This window comes from Scleropages formosus, chromosome 15, assembly GCF_900964775.1.
Source record: "Scleropages formosus chromosome 15, fSclFor1.1, whole genome shotgun sequence".
NCBI classification, from domain to species: Eukaryota; Metazoa; Chordata; class Actinopteri; order Osteoglossiformes; family Osteoglossidae; genus Scleropages; species Scleropages formosus.
Genome location: NC_041820.1, coordinates 12,568,137 through 12,595,307, shown reverse-complemented (window position 1 = coordinate 12,595,307; position 27,171 = coordinate 12,568,137). Strand labels below are relative to the sequence as shown.

General features: G+C 46.7%; 1 protein-coding gene across 3 annotated transcripts; it reads right to left on the bottom strand.

Moving 5' to 3' along the window:
• On the bottom strand, positions 1-27,071 carry rps6ka5 (ribosomal protein S6 kinase, polypeptide 5). Of its 3 annotated transcripts, XM_018732842.2 has the most exons (17): positions 26,696-27,071; positions 18,924-18,995; positions 18,297-18,515; positions 16,612-16,727; positions 15,254-15,355; positions 14,840-14,923; positions 14,588-14,691; positions 12,146-12,296; positions 11,537-11,698; positions 8,850-8,975; positions 8,441-8,574; positions 8,252-8,345; positions 7,092-7,262; positions 6,426-6,617; positions 4,642-4,801; positions 3,796-3,959; positions 1-3,238 (listed from the first exon to the last, which is right to left on the bottom strand). In XM_018732842.2, exons 1-17 carry the CDS (start codon positions 26,769-26,771, stop codon positions 2,945-2,947), a joined length of 2,421 nt encoding a protein of 806 aa, XP_018588358.1. In that variant the 5' UTR covers positions 26,772-27,071; the 3' UTR covers positions 1-2,944. The 3 variants fall into 3 exon arrangements, with proteins under 3 accessions (XP_018588358.1, XP_018588376.1, XP_018588368.1); XM_018732852.2 differs by lacking the exons at positions 1-3,238; positions 3,796-3,959; positions 4,642-4,801 and adding an exon at positions 5,786-5,935; XM_018732860.2 differs by lacking the exons at positions 16,612-16,727; positions 18,924-18,995; positions 26,696-27,071 and having other exon boundaries at positions 18,297-18,436.
• Positions 27,072-27,171: the final 100 nt, after the last annotated feature.

Genomic DNA, 27,171 nt, shown 5'->3' with positions numbered 1-27,171 from the left:
CCACCGCGCCCCCCTATGTACGCATCCAGTCTTATGAAAACAATTTTTTTCTCTCTCTCAGTAGTTCGGTAAAAGATCCGTGCCGGAAATCCACAGGACCTGCTGGTTTGTCGGACTTGAACCCGGTCCAGTAGTAACATGGTGCTGGGAGGACAGGGGGCCGTCAACCAAAGCTCTGAGCTCTGAGGCCACATCTCGTCCGCGCCCTTCCGCAACCTCCTTGTGTCTCCGTGTCGCTGAGAGCAGAGAGGAGGAGCTACGAAAGGACCAAACCATTAACGCGCTAATACCCCTGCACCATTTACACACCCCGGGCTCACACTGCTGCGCAAATTATTTTTCCGAAAAGCATTTTAAGAAACGTTGACAAACATTTCCAGAATGGCTTTGTTCTCAACCTGTCGGACGTCACTAAAGGGACTTTTCTCTTGGATCAGCATCAGTAAAAGCGAGAAGAAGATTCCGGTAAAAGAGCACACCGTTTTGATTGTCGTCTTCTGAATTAGCGGTGTGTAAACGGCTGCCCCGTTCGCAGACACTGAAAACGGAACAAGGAGTCAACGCTGCGCAGCACCGGCAGCAGCCGAGACAGCCAAACGCGTGCCTCGGGCACAAGTCGCAAGCCTTGCAAGTCCACCAAGTTGTCAGCATCGATGAACTAATAACAGTCTCACAAATAACCTGGAATTTAGAGCGGGTTTTGTTCTCTTTTACCGGTTCCGAAGCTCAGAACAGAGCATCCGCAGGCGAATAAATCAGTGCACAAACACACGAGTCCAGACCTGAAAGAAAACAACGCAAGAGAAACGAAAACAGCACCCCATCCCCGAGGTATTAAAAAAACTCCAAAGTACCGTGTCCCTTTCAAACCCTTACAAACGGGATTTCCATCTTTACCACGGTAGCCTCCGAGTGCTTGGGGAGGGACTCGGCATCCTCCTCTACATCAAAAATCAGTGCGGCAAACACACTCACGCGGCCCATCTCGCAGCCAGCGGCCGGCTCGGCCGAGGACAGAAGACCGCCTCTTTGTTCTACTTGTTTTACTTCCACACGAGGCGGGAAGAGGACCGGTGTGAGACGGACCGAGAGGGAGAGCGGAGCTCTAATGTGACGTGTCAGGGTGTCTGTTGGCGGGGAGAGGAACCGGACTGTGGCCTTTGACACTAAACAGCTTAGGCCTGGTTTTGACTGCAGGCTTAAGTTCTCTACCCAGCTTTCTACTTTTTTAGTATTTGGTCAAACCTGTGCATTTAACAAGAAACTGAAATTCAGAGTCTGCCCTCAAAATTCCAAATGGGGGCCTGGGACACGACCTTTAATTGGGTCTTCATCTTATGTAAACAAGCGATTGTTAACCTTGACCGCTGCCCACCACATCTACTAACACTCTGGCCAAACAATAAATCACTGACTCTGCTGCTTTATGACACTTAACAAAACCCATAAAACAATGATGAGCTTTCAGCTGAGACTGCTTTAATGATATCGCCCAGCCATTGCATAGAAACTGATTCGTGTGAAAAAACACCATACCTGGCCCTACTGGTTTAATTTTTATAAAACGTAGTTTACTCAGCTGCCTTGCGGAAGGGACAAAGTCCCAATACATATCACAGTTGTTTTTCCACTTCCCTAATCTTGACATTGGTCTGTCAAAATTCTGCGTCCTGTCTGAAATAACTCCGAGACGCACTTGTCGTCCCTGGTTGAGATGCTTTTAACAGTCGCCATTTCCACGTCAGGTTCGATGTGATCAGTGAGGATGTCGAGACATAAAATCACCATCCGTACCCCCAGTGTAACATCAGCGCATGAAAGCATAAGAAACTGCATAACTGTTGTGTGAAAGCAAAAAATACTTGAAGATTATTGCTTTAGTTTGATGAGTACTGGAGCCAACTGACTATGCGCAACTAAACATTTGGCAGCTAACAGCTCTTCAGCCCTCAGGATCCAGGATTGTCTATAATACACTAACCGCATGTCAATGTCTGACCACCACCAAGTCTGTCATCAGCATCTTCTACACTGCTCCCCAAGGTGAAGCCACTCTTTGGGGGAAAACGCATTCTGATCAAAGTGTTGCTGAAACATGTCAATAATTCAGCACAGACTCAGATACCAGCTTCTTGAGCCACAGTTTGAAAAGCAAGGCCAAGTGCATCCATAGGTCATCCATGGCAAAGTACCCCTAGCCTGAAAAAATATATATTTTAAAACTTATCTTTCTGTATTACAAGACATAAATATCTCAAGTTATGATAGATCCAGATAAATTTCCCTTTCTTTTAACACTATGAAGCAGAATCAATAATCAGATAACAGAAATGTATAAGCATTAAAGTCCAGTATCTTATACTTACGGAACTCTACAACACAGCTTATCTACACTATATGAGAACTGTTGTCTGTGCTAAGAAACAACTTCACATAAACACCTGAGCGCCACAAGGCCTGACCTGTATGAACCTAAAGATGTGACAAAGCAGAATCAATCACTCAACAAAACAAACACTCATTTCCTCGCATACTAGAGAGGAATAAATTATAAGACCTATACACTAAGCCTGATCATAGTTTAGAATCTATGCTTCTAAATATGATTAATGCTTTTGAATGAACATCTCAGCGCATTTCTGCCTGTCGGAGTAAGCTGTGAATCTGCGTGGATGCAGTTGAGATGTCGTCTCTCAGCCCGTCCCTGAACATGGAGCGGGAGAAACACTGAGCCCAGTACAGAGATTCCGGGCCAGTCCGAATCCACTGGTCCCGAGCCCCGCTCGATGGCGCCTCTATTGCTAGGAATGCTGGAGGAGGGATTCCAAGGGATTGTGCATTTGGAAGTGTGCGTCTTGCTCCACATGTGACAAAAATAACCTTCCAGTGTCATTTTGCAGTTTTCTTTTTTTTTTGGCAGGGTGGGTTTGGTCATTCCCTCAGTTCACTCTGAAAAATTAAAAATGTTGCTGGCCGGACATCGCCCGCATTCTGTGCGGATGTCTGGGACAAGGCTGAGGGCGAGGGGGCTGGCACCGGTCCTTGGGGTGGAGTTCCTAGGTGGAGGGGTCTGCTCCTGCGATTGCGAAGAGGAGTAGGAGGAGGAGCATGAGCTCTCTCCAGAGCTGCTCCGTGTCTCCGTGCTGGTGCTGGTCTTCTTCATCTTTCTCCTCTTGGCCAGCGGAGCCTTATCCACAGTCTGCAGTCGGAAGCCCTCGCGTTTGCACTTGTTGAAGGCCTGGGGCAGGATGGGCACACAGGAAAAACGGAACCTGAGAAATAGCATGTATAGAAACGCATCCAAAGTGCTGAAAAAACATTCCATCGCAGGCAGACAATGAGCACTACGTCCTGTATCAGTCTCTTAATATCTTTATCGGTGGACCAACGATGGAGACAGCGGTTTCCATTGATCCCCAAAACAGCAGACTACCATCATAGTACTGCTATGATTCTTTTGGCAAGCAGTGCTCCGCCTACTGCAAAGACAGCAAGCAACACCTTTCAAGTAAAATAAATGTCCTTAAATTTATTTTCTCCTTTTCAGTTATTTGCTATAAATTCAGATATAATCTGGAACCCTACAGTAAATGTCCACCTGGAAGACCCGAAGGACTCTCAACACCAGCTCTTACAGTGTGTTCACACGCACCGAAGCTTAGCGAAGCACCAATTAGAAAAGGAAATCACATTATAAATAGGCCACGATCAATTGGATAAGCAAAGCAGTGCAGCATGTGACTGCGCTCTCAGGTCGTTTGCCAATGACACTCATCACAAGAGCGAAGACCCTACGCTGAAGGTGGCCTTGACGCAGGTGTGCACGGAAGCGGTGGAGGAACCCAGAACGTCGGGGGTCATGAGAGGGCCGGAGGGTAGCTGGCCGTCATCCTGGAGCCAGGCGTTGTGGCGCAGGCTGCACATCTTGATCCTCTCATCTGGGTCAACGGTCAGCAGCTCTTTGGGGTAGAGGCCAGCACAGATGGAAACACATTGAGCAACACACCAAGAAAATGTCAGGCCCATGTGTTGGTTTATGAAGTGTCGGTGAAGAGTTTGAGTATATAAGCTAGAAACTACAAGCTAGAAGCTTTTTTCATTACTAACAACACATTATATGCAGGTCATTAATCTGCATTGTCTTTCACTTTCCTTCTTCACCAGATAGTTCATGCACAACTCTGATGTGTGCCTTAGGTTGGTATCTTACTGAAGAATGACAGACTGTCCAACTAGGTATAACCCTGATGGAATGACATGCCTCTAAAGTATGTTATAATAGCAATGGACTTGGTAATGATCACTAACTGTGAGCAGGAAACTAACCCAGACCATGACCCTGCCTCCTCCACGATGGACAGTGGTACCCATAGAGACACAATTCCTACCTTTACTCTCTCTGTGTCTCACAAATTCCAGGTAGCCATATCCAAATATTTCACATTTTGTCTCACCGGTCTATAAGCCTGGCTTCAACTCCCCAAAGATGTATTTTCAGTGTTTTTTTTGGCTCTGGCAATCTGGTTTCAAGCAGATGTACTCACATTTCTGACTGGGGCTTTACATCCATCAACAGACTGACACTAGTGTAAAGAAAGCACTGCTGCAACACTGCAAAAATACCTGGAACGCCATCATCACCTTTAATTAGGTCCTTGGCTTGCTGGGATACGTTCCTCCAGGCGTCTCCTTCGAAAGAAAAGTCTCCCTGTTTAATCTTCTTCATAATTTCCTCAGCTGTGGTTTGGGTGAGACTCTTGGCCTGACACTGGAAGGGCACCTGTCCTGACAGCATGGTGTACTGCGGGGGAAGCCAAGGAAACCCCTGTGCTCAGTCTGGTAGCACACAGAGCCGACATCGCGGTTCAGCACAAGGGTGGGTTTTGAAAAGAGCATCAGCAAAAGAACACAAAACACTCTTCTAAAGCGACTCCTGCAAAGACAAACATCAAGCCTCAGAAGAGTTAACTTGTGTTCCGGGCAAATTACTCTTTATTCCCTGTCTTTATCTATTGCCCATGTGACTGTGTACTCAGGCCCACGGCACCAAGCCTGCCTGGACGCGTTATATCACGGCGGCGCACTGCAGCACTCCAACCCACCCCTTCCCGCCCCAGGCAGTGGGCAGGACACAGACTACTGAGATCCCAGTGCACAAGAGCAGCCAAGAGCAGCCAAGAGCAGCCAAGCACACAAGCACGTCGCTATGTGAACTTCATTCACTGCAAAATTACTCTGCTGGCCTGTCATAAACCACCACATCGTTACTGCTACTGCTATTATTATAATTGTTGCTGTTGTTATAATATTTTGAGACCTGTACACCATCAAACCACATCAGTGAATAACCAGATAGTTATCAGCCAAAGCATTAATTGCAGATTATACAATTATATTTCAACTGAACATATTTTTATCCATCATAAGCCTAAAACTCTAAACTGTAGCTACAATTAATCACTTAAAATTAATACACCCCTCAATGGGCAAAATAATACCCCAACTAAAGAGCTTTGAATATGAAGGTTTAGGAAAGACCCTTATTTGGATAATCACATTTAATCCTCATTAGAGGCTAGCATTAAAAGCTGACGGAGGTGCACTTTCATTAAAACAAAACATTAGTCAAAACATGGGATTAGAAACCCACACCACCTGACACTAGACTGGAAAACACTGAACAGAGAAAGAGTAAAATGCACCAAACCCATTAAATGAACTACATTGGGTTCTAGAGAGGACTAGCCTTCCCCAGAGAACTGGCCAAATTCCCCATTCGGGCCCCATGAGAAAATACCAGCATCACACAGTAAAATGACTGGCTAAATAACTCCTTACTTCCATCACAAAAAGCTGCTGTGCACCGAGTGCTCCGGCTGCTTTACGCTCCTCGCTGGGTGCTTGGTGGTGACATAGGCCAGTCATCCACAAAAAACTATTTCAAGAGAAGTGGCAAGAGACGAAAAGATGAGAAGTGCTGCAAAGACACATTTTATGCACATTTAATTTGGAAAGTCTCAGCTTTTTGCAGGCGATTTTCCTGCGAGATAAAATATTCAGCGATGGTTTTCCGCACGTTAAAAACACCTCCGAACGTGCTGCATGCCAAATGAGCTCTTTGGAGTGGGACTTCTCCCGGGGACTCGACTCGTCCAGGTACCCCTCTCCAGATGCCCCTCAGCATGTCGGCAACAGAAGGGTCACTCGGCGAACCATTTATGTGCCATTTCTAGCTTTACGCACTGTGTCGGTTCCCCCGAACCCCACGTGAGGTGCGACTCCACGGTATTCCTTCGTTGTTTTCATTACGTGTTATTACCGTGTCTCTCGCCTGTCGCTAAATACACACTGCGAGCCTCATGTGTGGAGCGCGCGCAAACAGGCGAAACCGGGAGGAACGGCTCAGAAGGGGGGACGGCCCTCACCAGGATGACGCCGAGGCTCCAGAGGTCGCACGACTCGTCATAACCGTCGTATTTGAGGATCTCGGGTGCCGCGTACTGCAGCGTGAAGCAGGGTGTCTTCAGCAGCTGGTTGTCAGGCGGCTTGAGACGGGCGAAACCAAAGTCTATGATCTTTATCTCAGACGCGTCGCTCTCGTCCGCGAACAGCAGGTTCTGGAAAAATTAAGAGGAATAACGTAAGAACAAAAAAATATACTTGTTTCTAAGTAATGTTCTCACTGGCCGCACTTGAAAGCCATAAACTGGCTATACGCCTTCCTCTCTGCAGTCCTTAGTACGACTCTGCGATGCTAGAAAATACTGTAAAATAATGACACAGTTTATACATAATTGCACATATCATACATGTCACACCAACAGAAATACTCCCAAATGGCCTGCAAAACAGCATGTGATCTGTCGTGGGAGCATTACTATCGGTTTGTTAACACCCCACTCCCTCACATAATGGGGCTAATTCTTTCAACGAAATTACCGTTACAGCAAGTTCCCAATCCGAGGGGATCAAATTACCAATATTTCTTACGGAAAAACAAAATAACTGGTTGCGCAAGATACGAAGCTGAACGCGCGCAGCGGATTCGCAACGTTACTCATTTGTTTTCCCGCGTCTCCGGGAATGCCCACCTCCGGCTTGAGGTCTCGGTGCACCACGCCCACGTCGTGCATGTGACTGACGGCCGACGCCAGGCGGCGCATGATACGGCTGGCCTCGGTCTCGCTGAAGTGGCGTTTGCGGCGGATCCTCTCCAGCAGCTCCCCACCCCGCAGCAGCTCCAGGACCAAGTACGTGTGCAGCTGGGCAGGACACCACGGTACAGGTAGCCTGGGTCACATACGCTCGTTTGGCTCCTTCCCAAAAGCATTTCAGTCCTGACAATTAAACTCCATACACAAGTCTGTGGTTCCCAGAACAGAGTCTGGACTGCCAACATCCTAACAATACAGGACTGATGCAAATGGATGGATATGTTATTTAAATTAAAAAGATACGTGTTCCAGCGGTATAAACAAAAACACAGGAATATTATTAACAAGAACGGACATTCGCACTCTTTCCCCCGCTGCATGAGGCTACGATAAATGCAATAAAATCTCCGCAGACCGTGTGCGGAAATAAAGGCACATGGAGCGGAAGGGAGCGCAGAGGGAATGAGTGTCAGAGAAGCAGCGGGCAGCGCGTCGTTCTCATTAGCAGGGCAAAGCGGGCAGCGCTGTCACGTGGCAGGACTGCGATCTCGACAAAGAGGATCTGGGGCAGGGATGGAGTGCGAAAATGCATCCGTATCGACCGTGCGGACCCCATCGGCCCCTCCCGCTCCTTCTGCTGCAAGCAAGCACAGGCACACGTGTGTGCAGACGCAGGTGCGCAGAGAGTCAGAAATCGGAGAGAAACAGCAAAGCGCAAGGATATGCTCTGAAATGACACGCGAACACGCGTGAGCGAAGGTGAAACGCACACAAACAGACAAAGAATAAGGTGCTTTCAGCCTCAGTAGAAATGTACTTATGTGGTTCGGGCGGCGAAGCGGGGTCGCGTTCAGATCAGCGGGCTGTGAAAGCAGACTCGGTATTCGAATAAACCACAGACTCCTACTTCCGCACATTTGCAGAGCTACACAACAAGCTACTGTGAAGAGACGATTCCCGAAGGGGGCTTCTGGGGCTCCGTATTCAAGAGGCCCGGTCAGAACCTCTCGCCGTTCTGCTGGATGGAGCACCAAGCGCGGGGTCACTGCGAACGCAAATGAAACTGCGGACGTGAGAAACCGGCCCATGCCGCCAACCTGGTCGTGGTAGATCTCGTGGCACTTGACAATGTTTGGGTGGCTGTCGCACAGCTTGAGGGCCGCGATTTCCTTCTGTGTCTGGGACTCCATCCTGTGGAAGATGTCGAGAGTAAAGAATGAGCGGTTAAGGCGCACGGTCCTCTGTCGCGGTGATGTAACCACCTTTGCTGTTCATAGAGCACCTACCTTCTGCTGATGATCTTCACAGCATACTTCTGTCCAGTCTTCCTGTGGGTACACGGTCTGCAGATGGAGAAGCTCCCCTCCCCGAGTGGCGTCTCCTTCAGGTCCATCTCGTAGTTTGTGTAGAATGGAGAGTCCTGCGTTGGGACGTCGGCACGTCACACTTTTTTCATTTACAATCACTCATCCCTCCATCCCTTTCCAATAGCCATTTATCAAGTGAGCTGTAAGGCACGAGGTTGTGTATAAGCTGCTCTACCCTCAAGTCCATCACAGAAAAACATTAAAGAATCAAAAGAACAAGAAAGACTCCTTGTTGGACTGAGCTGGACGAATTCAGAGGTCTTCAATGCGAACATATGACTCGGAGCTAAACCGCCACAATCCCTCCACGTACCCTTGGTACATTTACCTTCATCATTACGCTGCGGGCCACGGAAGCAGAACCGGGACGCTGCGAGCCCTCGTGCAGCTGGGACAGGTCGTCCATCACCGCATTATGCTTGAACAGGATGGAGGGAGCCACGAAGGAGTACCCCTGCCTCAGAAAGAGCACACGGGTGGAAAAAGTGCTGTGACCGGTTCAGCTTGATTCAGTAGACCGTATGGTCGTAGGGAGCGCTTAGGTCGGTCAGATGAACGAAAAAGGGCCTCCAGACACAGTGACCTCAAAGAACTTGATGCAAGCCTGCAGCGGACTGAACACTGGCAGTTTTCATTAAATCACAGATGTACCATTTTATTCATTTAGCTCATGCTTTTCTCCATAGCTACTTACAACGTTAAGCTACCTACCCAACACTTACCTATTTATACCGCCGGAGAGTTTTTACTGTGTCAGTTCAGGGTAAGTACTTTATTTAGGGGTACTACTGCAGGAGGTGGGATTTGAACAGGTGACCTCCGCATCCAAAGGGAGCAGATGTATGGTAACCTCACTCACTACCTGCTCTGCAGCATCTGGGGAAAAAATTGCTTGGTGCACCTCAGGGCAACATACACTCTCTCAACTCTTCATCGTTTCATATTCATTACTTTTGCATTTGGATTTAAGAAAAAACTAAACTATCCAATACAGATTTTGAGAGAGCTGAGATGAAAGCAAAGAAACAAAGCGGTGTGATGTCTTTGCCTTTTTTACAGAGCAATATGTAGTATTTCAGGAGTATTTCCCTACTGATGGTTTATTACTCTTTAAACCGGCATAAACGCAGAAGGGTGGCACAGTGGTGCCTCACAGCTCCTGGGCTGTGGGTTCGAATCTGGCATAATATGTGTGGAGTCTGAATGTTCTTCCCGTGTTTGCATGGTTTCTTCCCCCAACAGTTCAAATACGTGCGTTTCAGGTGAAGCGGTGCCCCTAAAGTGCCCCAAGTGTGTATACTGTTTGTGTGTGTGTGTGTGTGTGTGTGTGTGTGTGTGTGTGAGAGAGAGAGAGAGATTGCTCTGCAATCCTCTAGCGTTCTGTCCGGAGCGTACCCCGCCTCACACCCTGTGTTTCCGAGACAGGCTCTGGATCGCCACCGCAATCCTGGATTAGGATAAGCAGTTATTGATGACTGAATGACAGCGGTATTTAATTCCTCAAGTATTTCACTCTCTAAAAAGAAATACGATCAAGTTAACACAAGTAGCATAAAGCAAAGCTCTAAATGGAACTCATATATTTAGTCCTCAGACACGTCTCGGTTATGTAAATAGAGAAGTGCGAGGGGAACTGGCGAGAGCGCCGATGGCTCTGACTAACAAGCGCAGAGCGCCGAGGCCCTCAAGGCAGTGAAAGAGCGCCTTTCCTTGTCCATCTGGGGTTACAATGCCACCCCTTTCATCCGCCCCCCAGCTGCACGCAGCGATCCGGTGCTTTGAGAAACTGGCAGCCCCCCCACTTCAGACAGCTGCTTGGTGTAAACGGGGAATGGGGGGCATGATGGCGGAGGAGACACTCCTAATTGCCACACTTCAGTGCCTTGATTGCCCCGCTTTGATAAGCGACGGCTCGGCCCGCCAAGCGCCATTCAGGTTCGCGTTTTGCGTGAAGGCAGAAAGGAATCCAGGCTGAAATAAATTTAAAAAAAAAAATAAAATAAAAATCGAAATCACGGACATGGGCTTCTGTAATTGCAAATGCTTGTAATAAAAAAAAAAAAAAAATGAAATAAATAAAAATAAATATTTTGATGTCTGCAAAGGGCCTTGAAAAAGGCAATGCGAAGAAGAGCAGTCAAAAGCTGCGGAGATAATTACGGCAGACTTTAGCAATTCCAGCGGACCGCAACCTTCTATTTCTCCCCGCCGCTCCTATTGATCGGGCAAAACTTGTGCGATCAAAGAAAGCAAATGAGGGGACGATTCAGCGTCAAATTGACTGGCATCAACAGTGCTAAGGAGGTCAAAATATAGGACGGTTCAAACTTAATTATTGTGGACAATCTACATCTGATGCCGAAGTGCAAAATGCCAGCCAGTATAATTACTTTTCATAAAGTGGGGAGGCACAGAACGATGCACTATATTCGCTATTCAAGACACAGCAATTTGAGAAGTCAGGACTGTTCATCTGGAAGCTCTATCATTTCTATTGAAAACAGAGAGGGATGCTAAATTCCACTGAAAATGTTGCTAGCGGTCTACCGCATATTTCAAGACACGGGTCACAAAGTCAGCTCCCCGAGGGCCTTAACAAATGTTTTGAATGTATGAATTGTTTAAATTCGAATAACTCCTAATTGGGAAAATCTGGCCACGAAAACTTGGAAAATAAAAACCAGAGGACCTTCTGCGGACTGAGTCATACAGTTCTGCTTCAGTCCATTCATTCTTAGCGGTGTGGCCACCCACAAAACTACCACCTAATCCTTCAACGTAGTGACTCAGAGACGTGGTTCTGGCCGACCCCAACGTGCGCAGCCTCCGCCTGGGAACATAAGCACTTGAGTGCAGTAATAATTACCATACTGAACCAATTCGGCGGTCTCTCTCAGTGGTGACGCTGGAGGTAGAAAGCCAGCAACCATCAGGCTTCTCCAAGACCACGGCCGAGATCGCTGGTGTAAAGCAACCTCACGGAGCCGCTACGAACCAGCGGGCGGTAAAGCCCACCTGGAAGATGCGGTCACAGCTCTGAGGTAGGGCAGCAGGGGAGTAGGTGGGCTCCATCTCCGTGAACTCCTCCGCAAAGTTGCTCACATCCAGCTCGTCCCGAATGGCGGGCTTGAACGGCGCCGGGACCCTCTTGGCAGCCAGGTCCTCCCAGTTAATCCTCTGCAAGAACAAAAATTTTAGTGCTACATACTGTGAAACTCCTTATTTCAACTTCCATGCCAGTCTGCAGCCTATCCTAGAAACACAGGGCACTAGACTAATCGAGGTACACGCTAGACAGAGTGCCAGTGTGTCACAGGATAACAGAGCTTGACGATACTTTAAACCATTGTGAATAATATTTAAAATCTATAAATAACTCAAGCTAATTGAGAACAAGGTAGAAAATACAAATAAATCTAATTTGTTTGCCTAAAAATATATTACACTGCAAGGTACACTCAAAACCTGGTTTCTTTCTTCCTAGGAAGTAAGACAAAGGAATATAAAGGAAAATGGCACTGGTGTCTCAGCCTGGACCGGGAGATTGTCGTTACACCTGTAAGATGGTAAAAGAGCTGGATAATGCAGCACACTGCAGGTCTCCTGTGCCTAAGTGGGTCTCACCTGGTAGAACGGGTGTCCCTTCACACTCTCGGCACCCGAGGACCCAGAGCCCAGCCTCTTCTTGGGGTCCTTGATGAGCAGCCTCTGAATGATGTCTTTGGCTAGCGGTGCCATGTCCTTCGGGAAGGGAGGGTCTTTCTTGAGGATCCTCCTTGGGATTGTTAATGGCAGTGAGAGACAGGTGATCTTTAGAGATATGATGATCTACTGAGACTTTGTTGGCTATGCTTTCAAGGTATGAGGTTCCAGTAAGTTCTCATCTCTGTCAAATGAACGTTTTTATTCTTTTTTTGGTCATTTAATCATTGAGATGATGAGGGTGAAAAGTTTTCTCTTAGCTTTCATCCATTACTCTTTTAGAACCTTCAGGCCTTTGGGGATTGAACATTAGACATGCACAGCCCAGGTTGGAAAAACGTATGCAAGTCTCTAGGCTAGTAGCTTCTCCAACAGATATTTGAAGTGAGGTGTTCCCATCAATAAAATGAGATTAGAAGGGTGGGTTGGAGATGTCCTGCCCTACCAAGAAGGCACATGAAGTTTGGATCCTGACAGAGTCTGCTCTTCGTTAATGTTTGAGCACATGGGCAGCAGTGCGGACAGAGCTGTGGCATCTTCCATGTAAATCCCAGACAGTGAACACACACAGATCTACACTCGTACCTCAACTTACGAACACAGTTGGGACTGGAGGTTTGTTCATAACTTGGAAGTGTTTGCAAGTTTAACTACTAAATCCTGATCAATTAAATATACTGATTAATCCCTCACTTTATTCAGAAGTTAGGTTCCGTTAAAAATGTCAGCTAAAGCTATAATGAAGCTAAAATTTGCAATAAAACTTTATTATATTTGCATCAATAGTTCATACAATGCAGGGTTTCAGTGTTCCTCTATACTGGAAACACTGGCCATAGGACAGGGAACAGAACGAATTGGACACCAGTCTATTTTATTATCTTTTATTAACACGAAGCAACATTAAAGTCCACTCTAAAATGACTGTAAATTAAAAAAATGCATGTTTACTCTGTCCTGTTCGCTACATTGTGCGTGCTTTAGGCATGCAAAGACAATGCCGTGTTCTTCACCTGTTCGTTCTGCACTTCAGGCACCATAGCGGAGGAGAGGAAGTAGGGCGAGTTGGGGAACGTGTTTCACCTCAAAATCCTGATTACTGACAATGTGGAAGTGACCGATTTATTACACAAACATGTTTGTCAGTTATCAGGCCACTTCCGGTTTAGCAATAAAAAATAAGACATGTACCTCTGTTTGCTGGGTAGTTTCCGTAAATGTTTGGATAAAAGTATCACATAAAAATATTCTGAATGAAATCGGTATGGAAAATCCTCAAGATGCTGCAGAGCACCCTCTGTTTCGTGATACACCCCCTTCCCCACTTCATCCTCCTCCTCCTCTCCCGCTTCTGAGTGCATTTTACTGCAGACTAGTGGCGGAAAACATAAAAGTGAGAAATGCTCCCCTGCAACAGGGAAACCTTAGAAAATAGAAGAGCGGAGAAAGCTCAGTCGAAGATAAACTCGGAAATGGTTGTATCTTTAAAAATCTATAACCTGGATTTCTGTAACAAGAGGTACAAGTTTGCATGGACTCCATCGCTTCAGGCAGGCACGTACAGGTTTACGGCACAGGTTTAGTAACTAAACAATATCAGCACTTGTGCAATTCTGATGTATTTAAATACATTTTTGAAGAACTCGTATCACGATAACAGGCACCCTGATATTTTTCCAGCATCCAACTTTTGTTTAATGAGAATGACATATGGTACACAACAATACTGACAGATAGATAGAAAAAAATAAATAAATAAATATCTACGTGTGGATTCCAAAATAGAAGTAATAGAAGTCATGTCAAGCATTTGCTATGAAAGTGACTCATACGCCTCCCCATAAATAATACATCTTGCAATGCTTCACGGCTTTGATGCTTGTTTTCCCTTGAATATGGTGTTGGCTCACAAATAGGCCTGAAGGGTTTGTATGTTAAACCTAGTGGGAGTCACGCTTGTAAGATTAGTGAGAAATGTGATTTTAACATCTCATTTGATGGAAGAGGTTCGATTATTCATCTGTTTGACTCTTTTTTTTTTTTTTTTTTTTACATTATTTAACTTCTACTCCAATTACCCTGTTGTTCATGCGACGTGGAGACTCTGTAGACAGTAGCTCTTAGTGTGCGTGAGAAAGTATGAGTGCGTGTGAGAGAGAGAGAACCGTGCAATGGATTGGAGTCCTCTCCAGGATGCAATTTTCCAGGATTTATTGTGGAACTGGGGCGAGTTGATGGACGGATGAGCGGGTGGATACTGAAGTTAAAAAAACCTGACAGGAGGTATTCCAACGACACCGGCCGGGACAGGTCCTGAGAAAGACCCACACAGTGCCTGCTGGATTACAGGAGGGCAGCTCTTACCTGGAGATGTCTGTGTGGGAGTTCTCATGGCCGTCCACGGTGAAGGGCGACCCCCCTGTGAGCAGCTCGTACATCAGCACTCCCAGGCTCCACCAGTCCACCGCCTGCCACGCAATCCCCCCCACACCAGCAGAGGACAGGAAAACAAACGAAAAGCACGAGTTCGCCATGCGAGACCACAGCTCAGCAGAAGGAAAGGTGTAAATGCAGAGCCCATGATGGAGGGACCCACGGGAGGATAGAGAGCAGTACCTTGTCATGGCCGCCCTGCCCGCCTTCCACGATCTCCGGAGCCATGTACTCGATGGTGCCGCACATGGAGTACGCTCTCTCGGCCTGACAGACGACCACACGGAGACGCGGGAAAGAGTACGTTTTACAATGATAGAGAAAAGGCAGCAAAATCCACCATACCCTCAGCCAGAAAAAAGATTTTTTTTTTTTAATCTTTTTTATATTAAAATTGGCAAATGAAAGAAACACTACTAAATAAAATTATAAATTTTATACTTACTGTACAAGTGTGATCTTACATATTGAAATACATCCATGAAAGTTAACGCTATTAATAACCACTGAGGTTATTATCGCAATGGCAGTTCCCAAATCACTGAAATCAAGTGGAAAACAGCAAGATTTACTTTCAGCATTTATTTTAATACTTACATCATCAAACTCTTTGCTGAGACCAAAGTCGGTGAGAACAATGTGGCCGTTTGAGTCCAGCAGGATGTTCTCCAGTTTCAGATCTCGGTAAACAATCCCTAGCTGAAAAGAGGACATTCACATTCAATAAGATTAGGTGGAGTATTGTGACTGTTTTGGAAAAATATCTTGTCGTGTATCAATCGATCAATTAACCAATTAATTGTAAAAAGTATTTTGTCAATCTCAACTCATGATTAACACCGTTGCCTTTAAATATGAAGAGTATAATGTGTATATATGTATGGTGGGAATAAACATTCCAGTTTAGTGACTAAAGTGAGCAAAAACCAACAAGCATTGTATGCTAATTTCATCACTGACATATAATGTACCCGTTTCATAACTTTCTTGTAACAAAATAAGTGATGGACTGTTTGTTTCCTACACACACCACTTAAATATTATTCCGCACAGATGGGAATCACCTATTCACAGGTTGGCTCCGAATCGCACGGTTGCAGACCTTTTATCATCTTAACCCAGTACCATATTTAAGGCAACGGATGCATGTCCGGCCGAAACGTCGGCGTAGCGTTAAGGACAACATCAGACGGAATGATTAAACACGAAGACATTACGGGGTGTTCATATATCGGCGTCTGAGACGGCCGAGATTTTCCAACGCAGCCAGGCGCAAAAGCAAAGCAAGAGGGAACCGCAGCGATGGGATACTGGCCTTATATTCATATTTACTCCCTTGTTCCTTACAGTGAAAGGAATAAACAATTTCGGAAATCGTGCAAAACGAATGGGGAGAATAGCTGCTAGATGCCAATGTGGCGCAGCGTGGTGAACGTGGTCTTAGGTGCATAAAGAGCATAATCCTGTAAAATCTCCCTGAGAACAAAGCCTTCTTTGGGGGCCACATCAGGACAGCGTGTGGCCACAGACCACATTTAACACAGAGCGCTCTGATGGAACTGTTTGCGCTGCCTTTCATTTCATTAACAGCGGAAGCTCACGGAGCCTCGGAGGGTATTTTCACACATCCGACACAATGCGATAACCGTCTGTTCTGAAATATCATCTAATCACTGACTTAAAAAAAAAAAAATTTTATTTACTACTTTGAGCTTTCCGCTCTACGGCTGAACGGGAGCCGAGGGATCTAGAAACCGATCGCTCGAGGAAATGAATGACTCAAAAATAAAAAAAAAAAAGAAAAAAATCACGGTACGTATTTTCACTGCTGCAGTGTTGAACTAGTGCTATTAAAACACGTTCATATAAAAAGCGCGTTATCGTTCACGCTCGCACAACGTGCCCTTTTCGAAACTCGCTCGGACGAGGGCCCGTGCCCGTGCAGGTGCGCTCACCTTGTGCAGGTGCTCCAGGGCCAACGCGATCTCTCCGCCGTACAGAGCCACCTCCTGCTCCGCAAAACGCACCCTCTGCACCAGGTGCGTGAAGAGCTCCCCGCCGCTCACGTAATCTGCAAAAACGGCCTGGCGTGAGGGCGCGGCACAGGCCAGGGTCACGTTCTCGGGCGGCTACGAGTTGGAAAGACCGCGGCCAGAGCTTTACGCCACCCTTCCTTCCAGTCCATAATGTACGTTGAGCTCATGTCACTTCAACTGGACTAACGCGCACGAAGATGAACGCAAACCGCCATCATACCGCACGGCAATGGCCTGTAGATCTTTGGTATTATTCATTAACTGGCATGTTAAAGCAGGTGGCCTACTGATCAGAGTCATCACCTCCCAATTCTCGGGGCCAGGTTCAAATCTCACGTCCTTCTCCAACACCCTTGACCGCGGTACTTACCCCAAATAGCTCCAGTAAAAATTACCCCTCTCTACAAAGGGGGAGTTATACATAACCTGACTATACAAACCTAACACAGTAAGTTCCCTTGACAAAGACATCAGCTAAACAATAATTAATGATAACACGACATGCGTTTTTGGAAAATAAATACAATTAATTATGGAGATTACCTCTGATAAATGAAAAACACTGCAGCTTCGCTTAGTCTTATTTGGCCTCATAATATCGAGGCTTTCAATAATTTATTTCACTAAATAAGCACACCAGCGCACTTAGACATGCTTGAAAGTAAAGTACTAATAGAAGATAGTCCCCAACACAGCTGCAGTTCCAAAAAACATACTTAATTCTGCTTAATATTTTATTGAGCACGTAATGAGCTGCGCTGCTTTTTTAAACCGGTCACAAATTCAAGAGACGCGCAAAGAGCCACCGCACAACAAACGGTTCGGCGAGCAAGAAACGCAATTATCTACGAGAACTTCAAATCGGGCAAAGAATTCGAGTTGTCGTCACAGATGTGCCGAACGCTGCTCTTTGGCAGTAAACTTCGCTAATGGAGCACAGCGAGTTCTGCCTACAACATGTTCCTGCGAAACACTGCATTGTGAATCATTGTGCCCATTTGTGTCATGAAAACAGCAGATTTAACAGGGAAAAGGAGGTTTGGGTGGGAAAAAAAAAAACACTGTATGGCATATCCCAAATTGAATCGAAATATAGTGAAAAACCTACAAAACCAAAATCCGTTGCAAAAAACAAAGGGCGTAAAAATAAGGAAAGAATGTTCCTTCCAAAGCGCTTTACAACACCCAACTCCTGTTTAATCGTCACGACGTTTCTTTTCGAGCCTTCTGACCACCAGAGCACTGATTTAAACTCTTATCGAACGGCCAGCCACGTTTAAGAGTAACAGCACAGGTAAAAAGTACACGCTAAATAAACAACCAAACACAAGGAGGCAGTGTGAACTTTCGGAATGACATTAGTCCTAAATCACACTCGCGAACGTTTCTCCTGTTTATTGGCCGAGTTGCATCGCAACTAAAAGACCAGTTATAGAAGAACTGACCGCACTTTGTAATCGCGACGAAAGGGATAGAGAGACAGCACAGCCCTTCTGGGACTCGAGGGACTCGATCTAGCAACCTCCCGGTTCCAATTCTGCGCCCTCAGTTAATGGGCTACGAGACGGGGAGGGAGAGGCGGACAGCCGGCGGGACAAACAGACCCAGGATGAGGTGCAGCTGCGTGTCCGTCTGGAAGGCGTAGTGCAGCGTGACCAGGAAGGGCGACTGGCGGATGTGCTCCAGGACCTGACGCTCGGTGCGCGTGTGCTCCGCCGTCTTGGCCTTCTGCACGATGGTGGCCTTCTTCAGCACCTTCATGGCGTACGGCTTCCCGGCGTCGTGTCCGCTCACCTTGCGCACCAGGAACACCTTGCCGTAGGCTGCCGGCGAGAGCACGTCGGCCACCGGGGGAGGAGCCGTCGCAAAACCCAGAATTCCACATCTCCGCATCGCAACAATAGAAATCTGGAAGTGCTTCTACATCTCAGTTAATTAATACGTACTATTTTGAAAATGTTACTTTTTATTTAACCTTTTACCTTTTATTGGGTTTGCACAGCAGTACAGGAATGAAGGTTTCGACAGGTCGCAACCACGACGCGGCAAATTCTGAGCCCCACGGTACGGACTAAGTATACGATGCGCCGAAGGAAACCACTCAAAGGCTAGAAAACCTACAGAGCAGCGCAACTTTTCCTTGACGCCGAGAGCAGTACCACAATCGCATAGGATTACCACATCGGTCAGTTACGTTTGTACCCGTTGCATCATTTCCTGCCGGTACTTACCTCCGGTGCCCAGTACCTTGAGCAGCTCAAAATTCTCGATTCCAACCTTCTCCACGTGACCCGTCAGGTTAGCTGCAGGGAAAGGAGATGGTTCACACTATCAGTACCTCAAACCCGACCTCTCCGTAACACTAATCCCGTATCTTAAGACCAGATTAAGAGCGCGGAGGCCGACATCACAACCACGTACATCCACGCGCCGGTCCAGACCCGGCACAGCGAGCAGCCGTCTCCTGTCACAGTCTCTAGGCTGCGGGTTCGAATCCAACCTCAACTCTTTCCAGCCTCTGCAGGTTTTGCTCCCCTCATGTTTCCTTACAGAGACACGCTGACCACATTAACTGGTGTCTTCCAAACTGATCTTAATATTTACATAAGTTACCTGTATCAAACGGACATCATAAACGCAAAAAATGCATGAATCAAAGAGACGAAAGGAAAGAAGAGGTTATCAAATATGTTATTACAGTGCTTTTCATATTCTAGTGGCACTAGTCTTCACCCAGACCTTGGCCTCATAAATACAGTACTTTATTTTTTTTTTTTAATATACATATGTTGAAGGACTAAAACACTAGCAACTTCAGACATTATATGCGAGGTTAAAAATTTTCTGAGCACTTTGCACACCATTTCTAGTCATGCAAATGCATCCGCAGTATCACTGGGCTGTGGTCAATCCTCTTCCTCCCCAGCTATTTAAAAAAATTTAAAAAAAAAAAAAAAAAAAAAAAGGTCTCTTGCAGGGAGCTGATGGCAGCACTGCTGCCGCAAGCTCTGGCAGGATGTTCGATACGATCTGCAGCCCGGCCTTCAGGTCGAGAGGCCTGGAGCCCACCGCGCCGCGGCGACCTCGTGCGACCACAAGCGAAAACGCCGATGCAAGCCGAACGCTCACCGCGAGCCGTGGCTGCGAGCCTCCATGGGAAATGAACGATACAAACAGAGTCACCAAACATTTTACAAAGCCTGCAAAGCCCAACCCAGCAAAATCTACGTTCAAATTAAGCGCCACATTTCCACTTTTAGAAACATTCGGAATGCAAAGATGGACTGCGAATCAAACGCACACTATCCTCAACAGCACAATTAAATATTGCTGCTTGTAAGAAAAAGCACATGCTGCTGCTGCTGTCTTGTTTACATTTATTCATTTAGCATATGCCTTTCTCCAAAGCGACGTACATCTCAGAGAAATACAATTTGAACATTACATTAGGAGAAAGAGACATAGTTGCAGACGTGTGATTCTTAAGTAAACTTAATTTCTCTCTTTCCACTATATCATGAACCGATGTGATGTTCCTCGCAAGACTCGAGTAGGTAACTCAGAATAGACGATTCCTGATCACCCTCATTTTTTTTTCAAACGTCCACAAACATTTACATACGATACAGGAGCAGCGGCTGTTTAAAGGCTCATCTGGGGATGATCGCAAAGTTAGGGCGCGTGAACATTTACGCCTTACGTGAGCTGGAGAGATCTTGGGCGAAGCGAGTAGGGAAAAGGTGAGTTTTCAGACCCTTCTTGAACGTAGACAGAGTTTCAGCAGTTCTGAGCGACAGGGGGAGGAGGTCGCTCCACCGCAACGGGCCCAGAACCGAGAACCTTTACCTTTCGTGCGCGGGACCGCCGAGCGAGCAGAAGTAGATGAGCGAAGCGGTTTGGTTGGGGCCTAGCGGTCGATCGAGACCTGTAAATAGCTGGGAGCAGTTCTGTTGATGCTTTTGCAGACAATAACCAGCGTCCTGAATTTGATCTGAGCAGCTAGGAAGCCAGTGCACAGAAACGAGTAGAGCAGATAGATGGGAACGCTTTGCAAACACAACTTGTGCAGCAGCAGCGTGTATCAGCTGCAGAGCTTCGATGGAGGTGATTGTTGTTGTGTTCAAATGATCACTTCATAGTTCAGGCCACTTTTATTTTAATTAAAGAACGGGGGGGGGGGGGGGGGGTGACTTTTTCAATCTGAGAAACTAGTCATGATTTTCCCCATTTAAATTATACATACTGTACACAGCAATTGCAACCGGGTATGACACGTGTTCCAATTTCTCCATTTTTACTACTGTCCAGCAGTGCTTATGTTGGAATGTACGCGTGTCTGTTTGCAGTGTAGCTGAATAGCTGACATTAGTTACCATAACGTAACATAACAAGACAATTCCCCCTTTGTTAATACTCTGTAATACTGTATGACTGTCTGTCTACCTGCACTCATTCAGCTCTTTCGTGACCCACCATGTTAAATAGTAATACAACAGATCAAAAGCGTGCGTCTCCTCCGGGTGGCCCAGTTTTGCGTTTCACATGCGTTCGTCAGTCTAAATTGCTTGGTGTGTGTGTGTGTGTGTGTGTGTGTGTGTGTGTGTGTGTGTGTGTGTGTGTGTGTACACCTTGCAATGGACTACAGCCCCATCCTGGATATACCCCCCCATTCTAGCCTTGTACCTAATGATACAGAATGAGCTCCAAACTGCTGTGACCCTGGCCAGGACAAGAGGTTACCAGAAGCAAATGAGTAAGTAATTTAATTATTTATTTATTTATTTAAAAAATGCAACATGGAATAGAATGAATATACATTTAAATGCCCCCCTTAAAAATTCCCCCTCATGTTTGCATGGATTTCCTCCCACAGCTCAAAGAAAGACTTGTGGTGGTTCAGATGGACTCTAGATGGCGATTCTAAGCGTGCGTTTGTGCGCGTGTTATATTGCTCTGCAGTATCGTTCGGTGAATCACTGCAGTGCTTAATGCGCCGTACCTAGCGTCTTAAGTCATCTCGGAGTAACGAAATACTAGTTACTAACAACTGCATGACGGCTTGGAGGACAGCTTCCGCCAAATGAATAAACGTGAATGCAAACGTCTCCAAAATTCCAAAGTGGCGCCTCGTAAGTCGAAGCAGGGGTCTTGCGCGAAACGTGCCGCATTCTCGTAACTCGATCGAGCGCATCTCGGCCCACGACTGCGGAAACGAATACGTCCGATCGTTACCGCCGCTTGAGAGCGAACGTGTCGTTAGTTTGCACGATGGCAAACCTTTGCACTGCATAATACCGACAAGCGCCGCAGGCCTTCGGGAAAGAAAACGCACATTTTTAGGTCAGCTGTAAGCCCTGAGCTCCTCCCCCTCCCTCTCCCCCTCACACACACAGCCAAGTTAACTCGCTGATGGGTGCACAAAGCCGCCGGGGACAGACTGGAGGACGACACAAGACACGACCATAGCAGCAATAATGCAGAGACCGCGGCGTTATCGGTAACACACTCTTGTCCTTGAGGGAGCGCAGGAACACTGAAGGAGACCCAAGGCGCTTGGGGAGGGACAGGTTGAAGGCGGCTCTGCAGGAGGGAAGAGCAGAAGTGAGGAGAAGGGCACGTGAAGACAGTCGCGAGAGCGTGGAAGGTGGCGCCTGCTTTAACACAACCCATCCCATCGCCGGTCAGCTCTGGGCTTGAACACCGGTCTCCAAAACGGTCTTTCCTGCACCCGGCGCTCAGACAAAACCCTTCGGAGAGCAGTAACCTCGAGCGGGTGTTGTTCTCGACGTCTCGTTTTGTTCTCTCCCCGCGTGGCTCTGCCAACCGGTTGGCCTCCGAGCCACGTTCCCCATCTCCGCCTGCCTCAACCGGAGCGGTGCTGCCGAGTCGGCGCGTTTAGGCAGCTCCCCTCGCTCCGGCCTTCTCAGCCTTTCGCCAACACGCCACATACTCTAAGGCAGAACAGCAGAGCAGGAATGCAAGGCTTATCCTCAATTATGTCTACGCAATGGCGCTGTCAACAGCGATGTATCACGTTCACGGTCCCAGACGTTTTGGGGATTTTGACGTGCCGGTGGTACTTATTGCCGATAGCCGAGTTGTTTTGGACACATCGCCCAAAGCGATTGAGCTGATGTTAAAATAACAAGCTTTGTGATGCAACACTTTTGTAAGTCTCTGTAACTTCCTGTTCTGGAACGCAGGAACTGCAAGCTATCTTGGATGATGGTGTCAGGTACATGGTGAAGAAATGATTGTCAAGGCATTTTGAAGCAAGTTTCAAGCATCGATATCTATTAATAATTCTTTTAAAATTTCCCTCGGACCTTAGAAATATGTGCATGTTTAAAATGTATTTGGTGGAGCTGAGCCAGGTCTGTAATTAGGAACTTTGAAGTGTTTCAGCACAAATCTGGCTTCTCCTCGCTGCCCGTCGGTTCCTCTTCAAATTATACAAGGGAACATCAGTAAGAAAGTTAATATACTGAATAAAAAGCTGCCTAAAAAGCTCACCGAAACATAAAAGCAAATGTAGTTTGACTTACTTAACATGAAAAACTGGGGGGTGGGGGTGGCAGGCATAAAATATTAAGATTATGCTTGACTCAACTAAGGCAGGAGCTGAAGGCTTTGCTGAGGGACCCCACCGTCATGTTGCTCACGTAAGGCTTCAAAGGGGCCGTGAAAAGGCACTGGCTGAAGCACATAAAGACGCATCTGTCCACAACAAGCAAGGATCCAGGGCCGTCAAGATCCTCACCTGCTCTTCTTCTACAATCGGTGAAACAAACGCCAGCCAGGAAATTCAACAGTCAAGAGCCAGTTGACTGTCGAATTAGACTCAGTCCTTACAGTGCCATCACCAGCTCTACTGGGTCTATCAAATGCCAAAAATGTCACAAAACAAGTTTTTCGACAACCGTGAACTCTTCAGCTCGCCGAGAAGCTGGGTGTTGAACACAAACGATGACCGTCACTAGAAATGCATCATGCTAACAGATGAGGCTTACATCAAAATAATGTGCTTTTCAAGCAGAAACTAGAGGACGCGGGAGAGGTTTAAGGCCTTTAGTTCATGGAGAAACCTCTTCCTCTGTCCCTGATTTGGGTTGGAGCAGATGTGTGGCACCAGCCAGGGGGCATGAACATCAGGGAACAGGAATTCCTGCTGAAGGATTTAAGGCTTAATGGGGACAAGGTGAAAGAACATTGTGAACATTTGATTGTGAAGAACAGCATGTTCTGGTTTGGCCCAGAGATAAAAGAATGTACTCTGCTATTTCCTATGCTATTTCCAAACTGGAGAGATATGGAAAAAAGAAAATTACATTTAACTGATAAATGACCATATCTACGTTCTCGTAAACTGCATTAAAATGTTGAAATTAATAATTGCTCCATCTGTGGAGCATGCTTCTGATATTATCACAATCAGTGCCTCTGATTTTATGATAATTTAGGAATGGGTGGCAATTAAACATGAATTAACTGGTTAGGCACAGTATATGAGTAGAAAATACAGTGACTCATTCTTCGCTGATGTTCTTTAAATGTTATTAGACTTCTATTTTTAGTGGGTACGCAGTTGTACATTTTTAATTGATAACTAAACAACTTCAAAAATGAAAAATATTTTCATCCCGAGTCTAAAATGTTTTCGTATGTCCTGCATCGGTGTACACTGTAAAATGGATGTTCAGCTTTGGGCAAAATCAGCTATGAGCAAATTCATCTCAAATTAAATGAAAGGAGGAGGACCCCAGGGTGCAATAAAGTCTAAAATCTGTAACAAAGCAAACGGGCTCATTTCAGACTGTCATCTTCCGTTAACACACACAAAAAAAGCTATGCACAAATGCCTTCCATCAATGACATTACAGCAAATATAGTTCCCAGTATTTAGCAAGCAAATCAAGGCTGCAATATTTTATTTAGCATGTTTTGTCTCCAAGGCATACGGCAGATAAAATACACATACATGCCCGATGAAAGTCGAAAGCATTCAAGAGTGGAGGAAAAAGTTGCAAAGGCAATAATTATAACCATGCAGCCATATACCTGTGTTTACAGATGAATGCGAACATCACATGAATTGCTCATCATCCTTCACCAGTTCTGGACTTGAATCCATCCTGTCTGTTCCGGGTAAAAGGTCAAATGAAATACACAGCAACAGTGTGGCGCCCTTGAACTTCATCATATGTAAATCTGACTTGCGTCCTCATCCTAAATATAATACCCTCAGATGGTCAACTCCCACGACTTCAAGATGAACCAAAATTACTGTTACACAGCCCAGATCCACATGGAGCCCACAGGGATACCTCAGCTGGAGTGAAAGAGCAACTTTTGCCACAATTTCTAAACCGTCTTCACACGTACTAAATTTTCCCACATGTGCCGATGACGGGGTCAACAGGGTATGCAGATACAGTCCTTGTGGGTAAAACGTTCCGTGCGTGTGCTCCATACTGGCCATGTGTGGGGTGCGGGTTACTTTGCAGCCATTATACGGCCTGCAGAGTAACCCACATACAATATGTCCCATGAATCACCCAATTCACCCAAGAACCTGCCTGTAACCCATCTTTGCTTAGCGCCTGTTCATCTCAGACCCAACAGTACGGATCAGTTTACCATCACTGACTATGGCGGAGATGTGTGGGTAAAGGATACATCAACTTCGTCAAACCTCATGGTGTCAAGATACATGCGCAGGGCAGGCTGGTGTCAAATTTCTTATTGCCGCACCCCTTGCATGGCTTATAATGTACTTACTGTCTTTTGCCAAGGATCTTTTTTTTTTTGCTGTTTAATCTGATCTATTATGTTTATTCATTTAGCTGACACTTTTTTTTTTTTTCCAAAGCAGCTTACAATGTTAATCTACCTATAATTTATTCACCCATTCATACACAGAGCTGGCTAACTTTTTTTTTTTTTCCCTGTTGTAATTTAGGGTAAGTACCTTGCTCACGGTAACTACAGCTGGAGGTGGGAATCGAACCTACGACCTTTGGGTCCAAAGGCAGCACCTCTTAACCACTATGATCCCAGCAGCTGTCCCGGCCATAATTAATCAAAATACAGAAAAAAAAATATTTGCACGAAAAGATGGCTTCTGCACAGAGTACTGGAGGGGAAGTTCAGATTATTTACTATGTACCTGACGCCTTACCCAAGGTAATTTGCACGAGTGGTTTTCAGAGCGCTGAACAGCCCCCCCTGCCAGGTTGACGGATAAGAATCAGCGAAAGACAGCACTAACCCAGTATCATCATCAGCACACACCGCAGCAATAAACAAGCACACATTGATTCTTCAATATTTTTGAGATGACTTGGTGGCACACACACAGTGAGTGTGTTCGGCTCGCAGTCCTCCGAGACGAGGCTTTTGCAGCACGACCGGACCGGCGATGATGTGACACCCGATGGCCGATCGCAAATCCAGCCGGCTGTGCGGATCCGCTGGTCCGACGGTCGATGCAATGCTGCCAGCCGGGGCCACCGATACACGGAGCGGACCGGACCGGAGCGGACCGGACCGTACGCTGCGATCCCGAGCGACGTGTCATTTCGAGCGCTACAATTGTTACACTGACTCACCGATGACACAAACTGCGAAGAAAATCATGCGTTTTGCTTTTCACATATTCATCGATTGAACTTCGGGCTATTTTGCCGGCGCTGTATTGGAGGCGATACGCAGCCAGCGCTCTATGATAATTGATATGATATGATATGATATATCATATATGATTATGCGACCACTGAGCGATCAGGCAGCAGCGCTCGCGTTCTCTGCCATTATTTCGGAGCCCGCAGTTTTCACGCTCCGCGCGCACCCACAATCTTGTTTAAACGCCCGCGAGCGGATCCCCACGCCACGCCACGGTCACGGTGCCGCCGACCCGCGGAACTAACTGCTGGATCGGTCGCGATCGAGCTTTTCCCAGCAGCATGAGCCGCCGCCGCCGCCCAGAGAAACAGGGTCAGCTTACCATCTCTTAGCTCGTGCTTCACCGTAAACAGGTCACCTTCGCTGGACGATGATCCTTCCATCGAGGACGACTGCATCGCTCGCGATGCTCTTCACTTCAGCGCTCCGACTGCTGCTCCGCTGCCGCCTCGACAAGTTAGATTCGTGTCTGTCTCTGCACCGCGTTCTACAGTCGTACACACAGCTGACAAAAGTAATCAAATTGCAAAGCATGCAGCCCTCTCCCACTAAATGTCATACTACAACCAGCTAATTGAGCCCCGACGATCGCTACTATCATTACTACCGCCACTCCAGCACCTCGAGCGACCAAGCCCCCCCAGAGCGACGATTGGGGTTGCTGGGAGAAATCCAAGCCTTCAACTGGGCAGCGCCGCTGTCAGTATCCAGCTCCGCGAGAGACACCCTCCCCCTTCGCAACGCAGCGCCCCCTGTGTGCGCGCTTCATTCCGATTGGTCTGTAGCGCAAGACAGACA

Excerpts from the sequence above, each read along its gene's own strand:
- rps6ka5 (XM_018732842.2), bottom strand. The coding sequence starts at position 26,771 with ATGCAGTCGTCCTCGATGGAAGGATCATCGTCCAGCGAAGGTGACCTG. Across the intron at positions 18,996-26,695 it reads GAAGCACGAGCTAAGAGATG|CTAACCTGACGGGTCACGTG; the intron begins GTAAGCTGACCC and ends CTTTCCCTGCAG. Across the intron at positions 3,239-3,795 it reads GCGTCAAGGCCACCTTCAGC|GCCTTCAACAAGTGCAAACG; the intron begins GTAGGGTCTTCG and ends ATCCTGCCCCAG.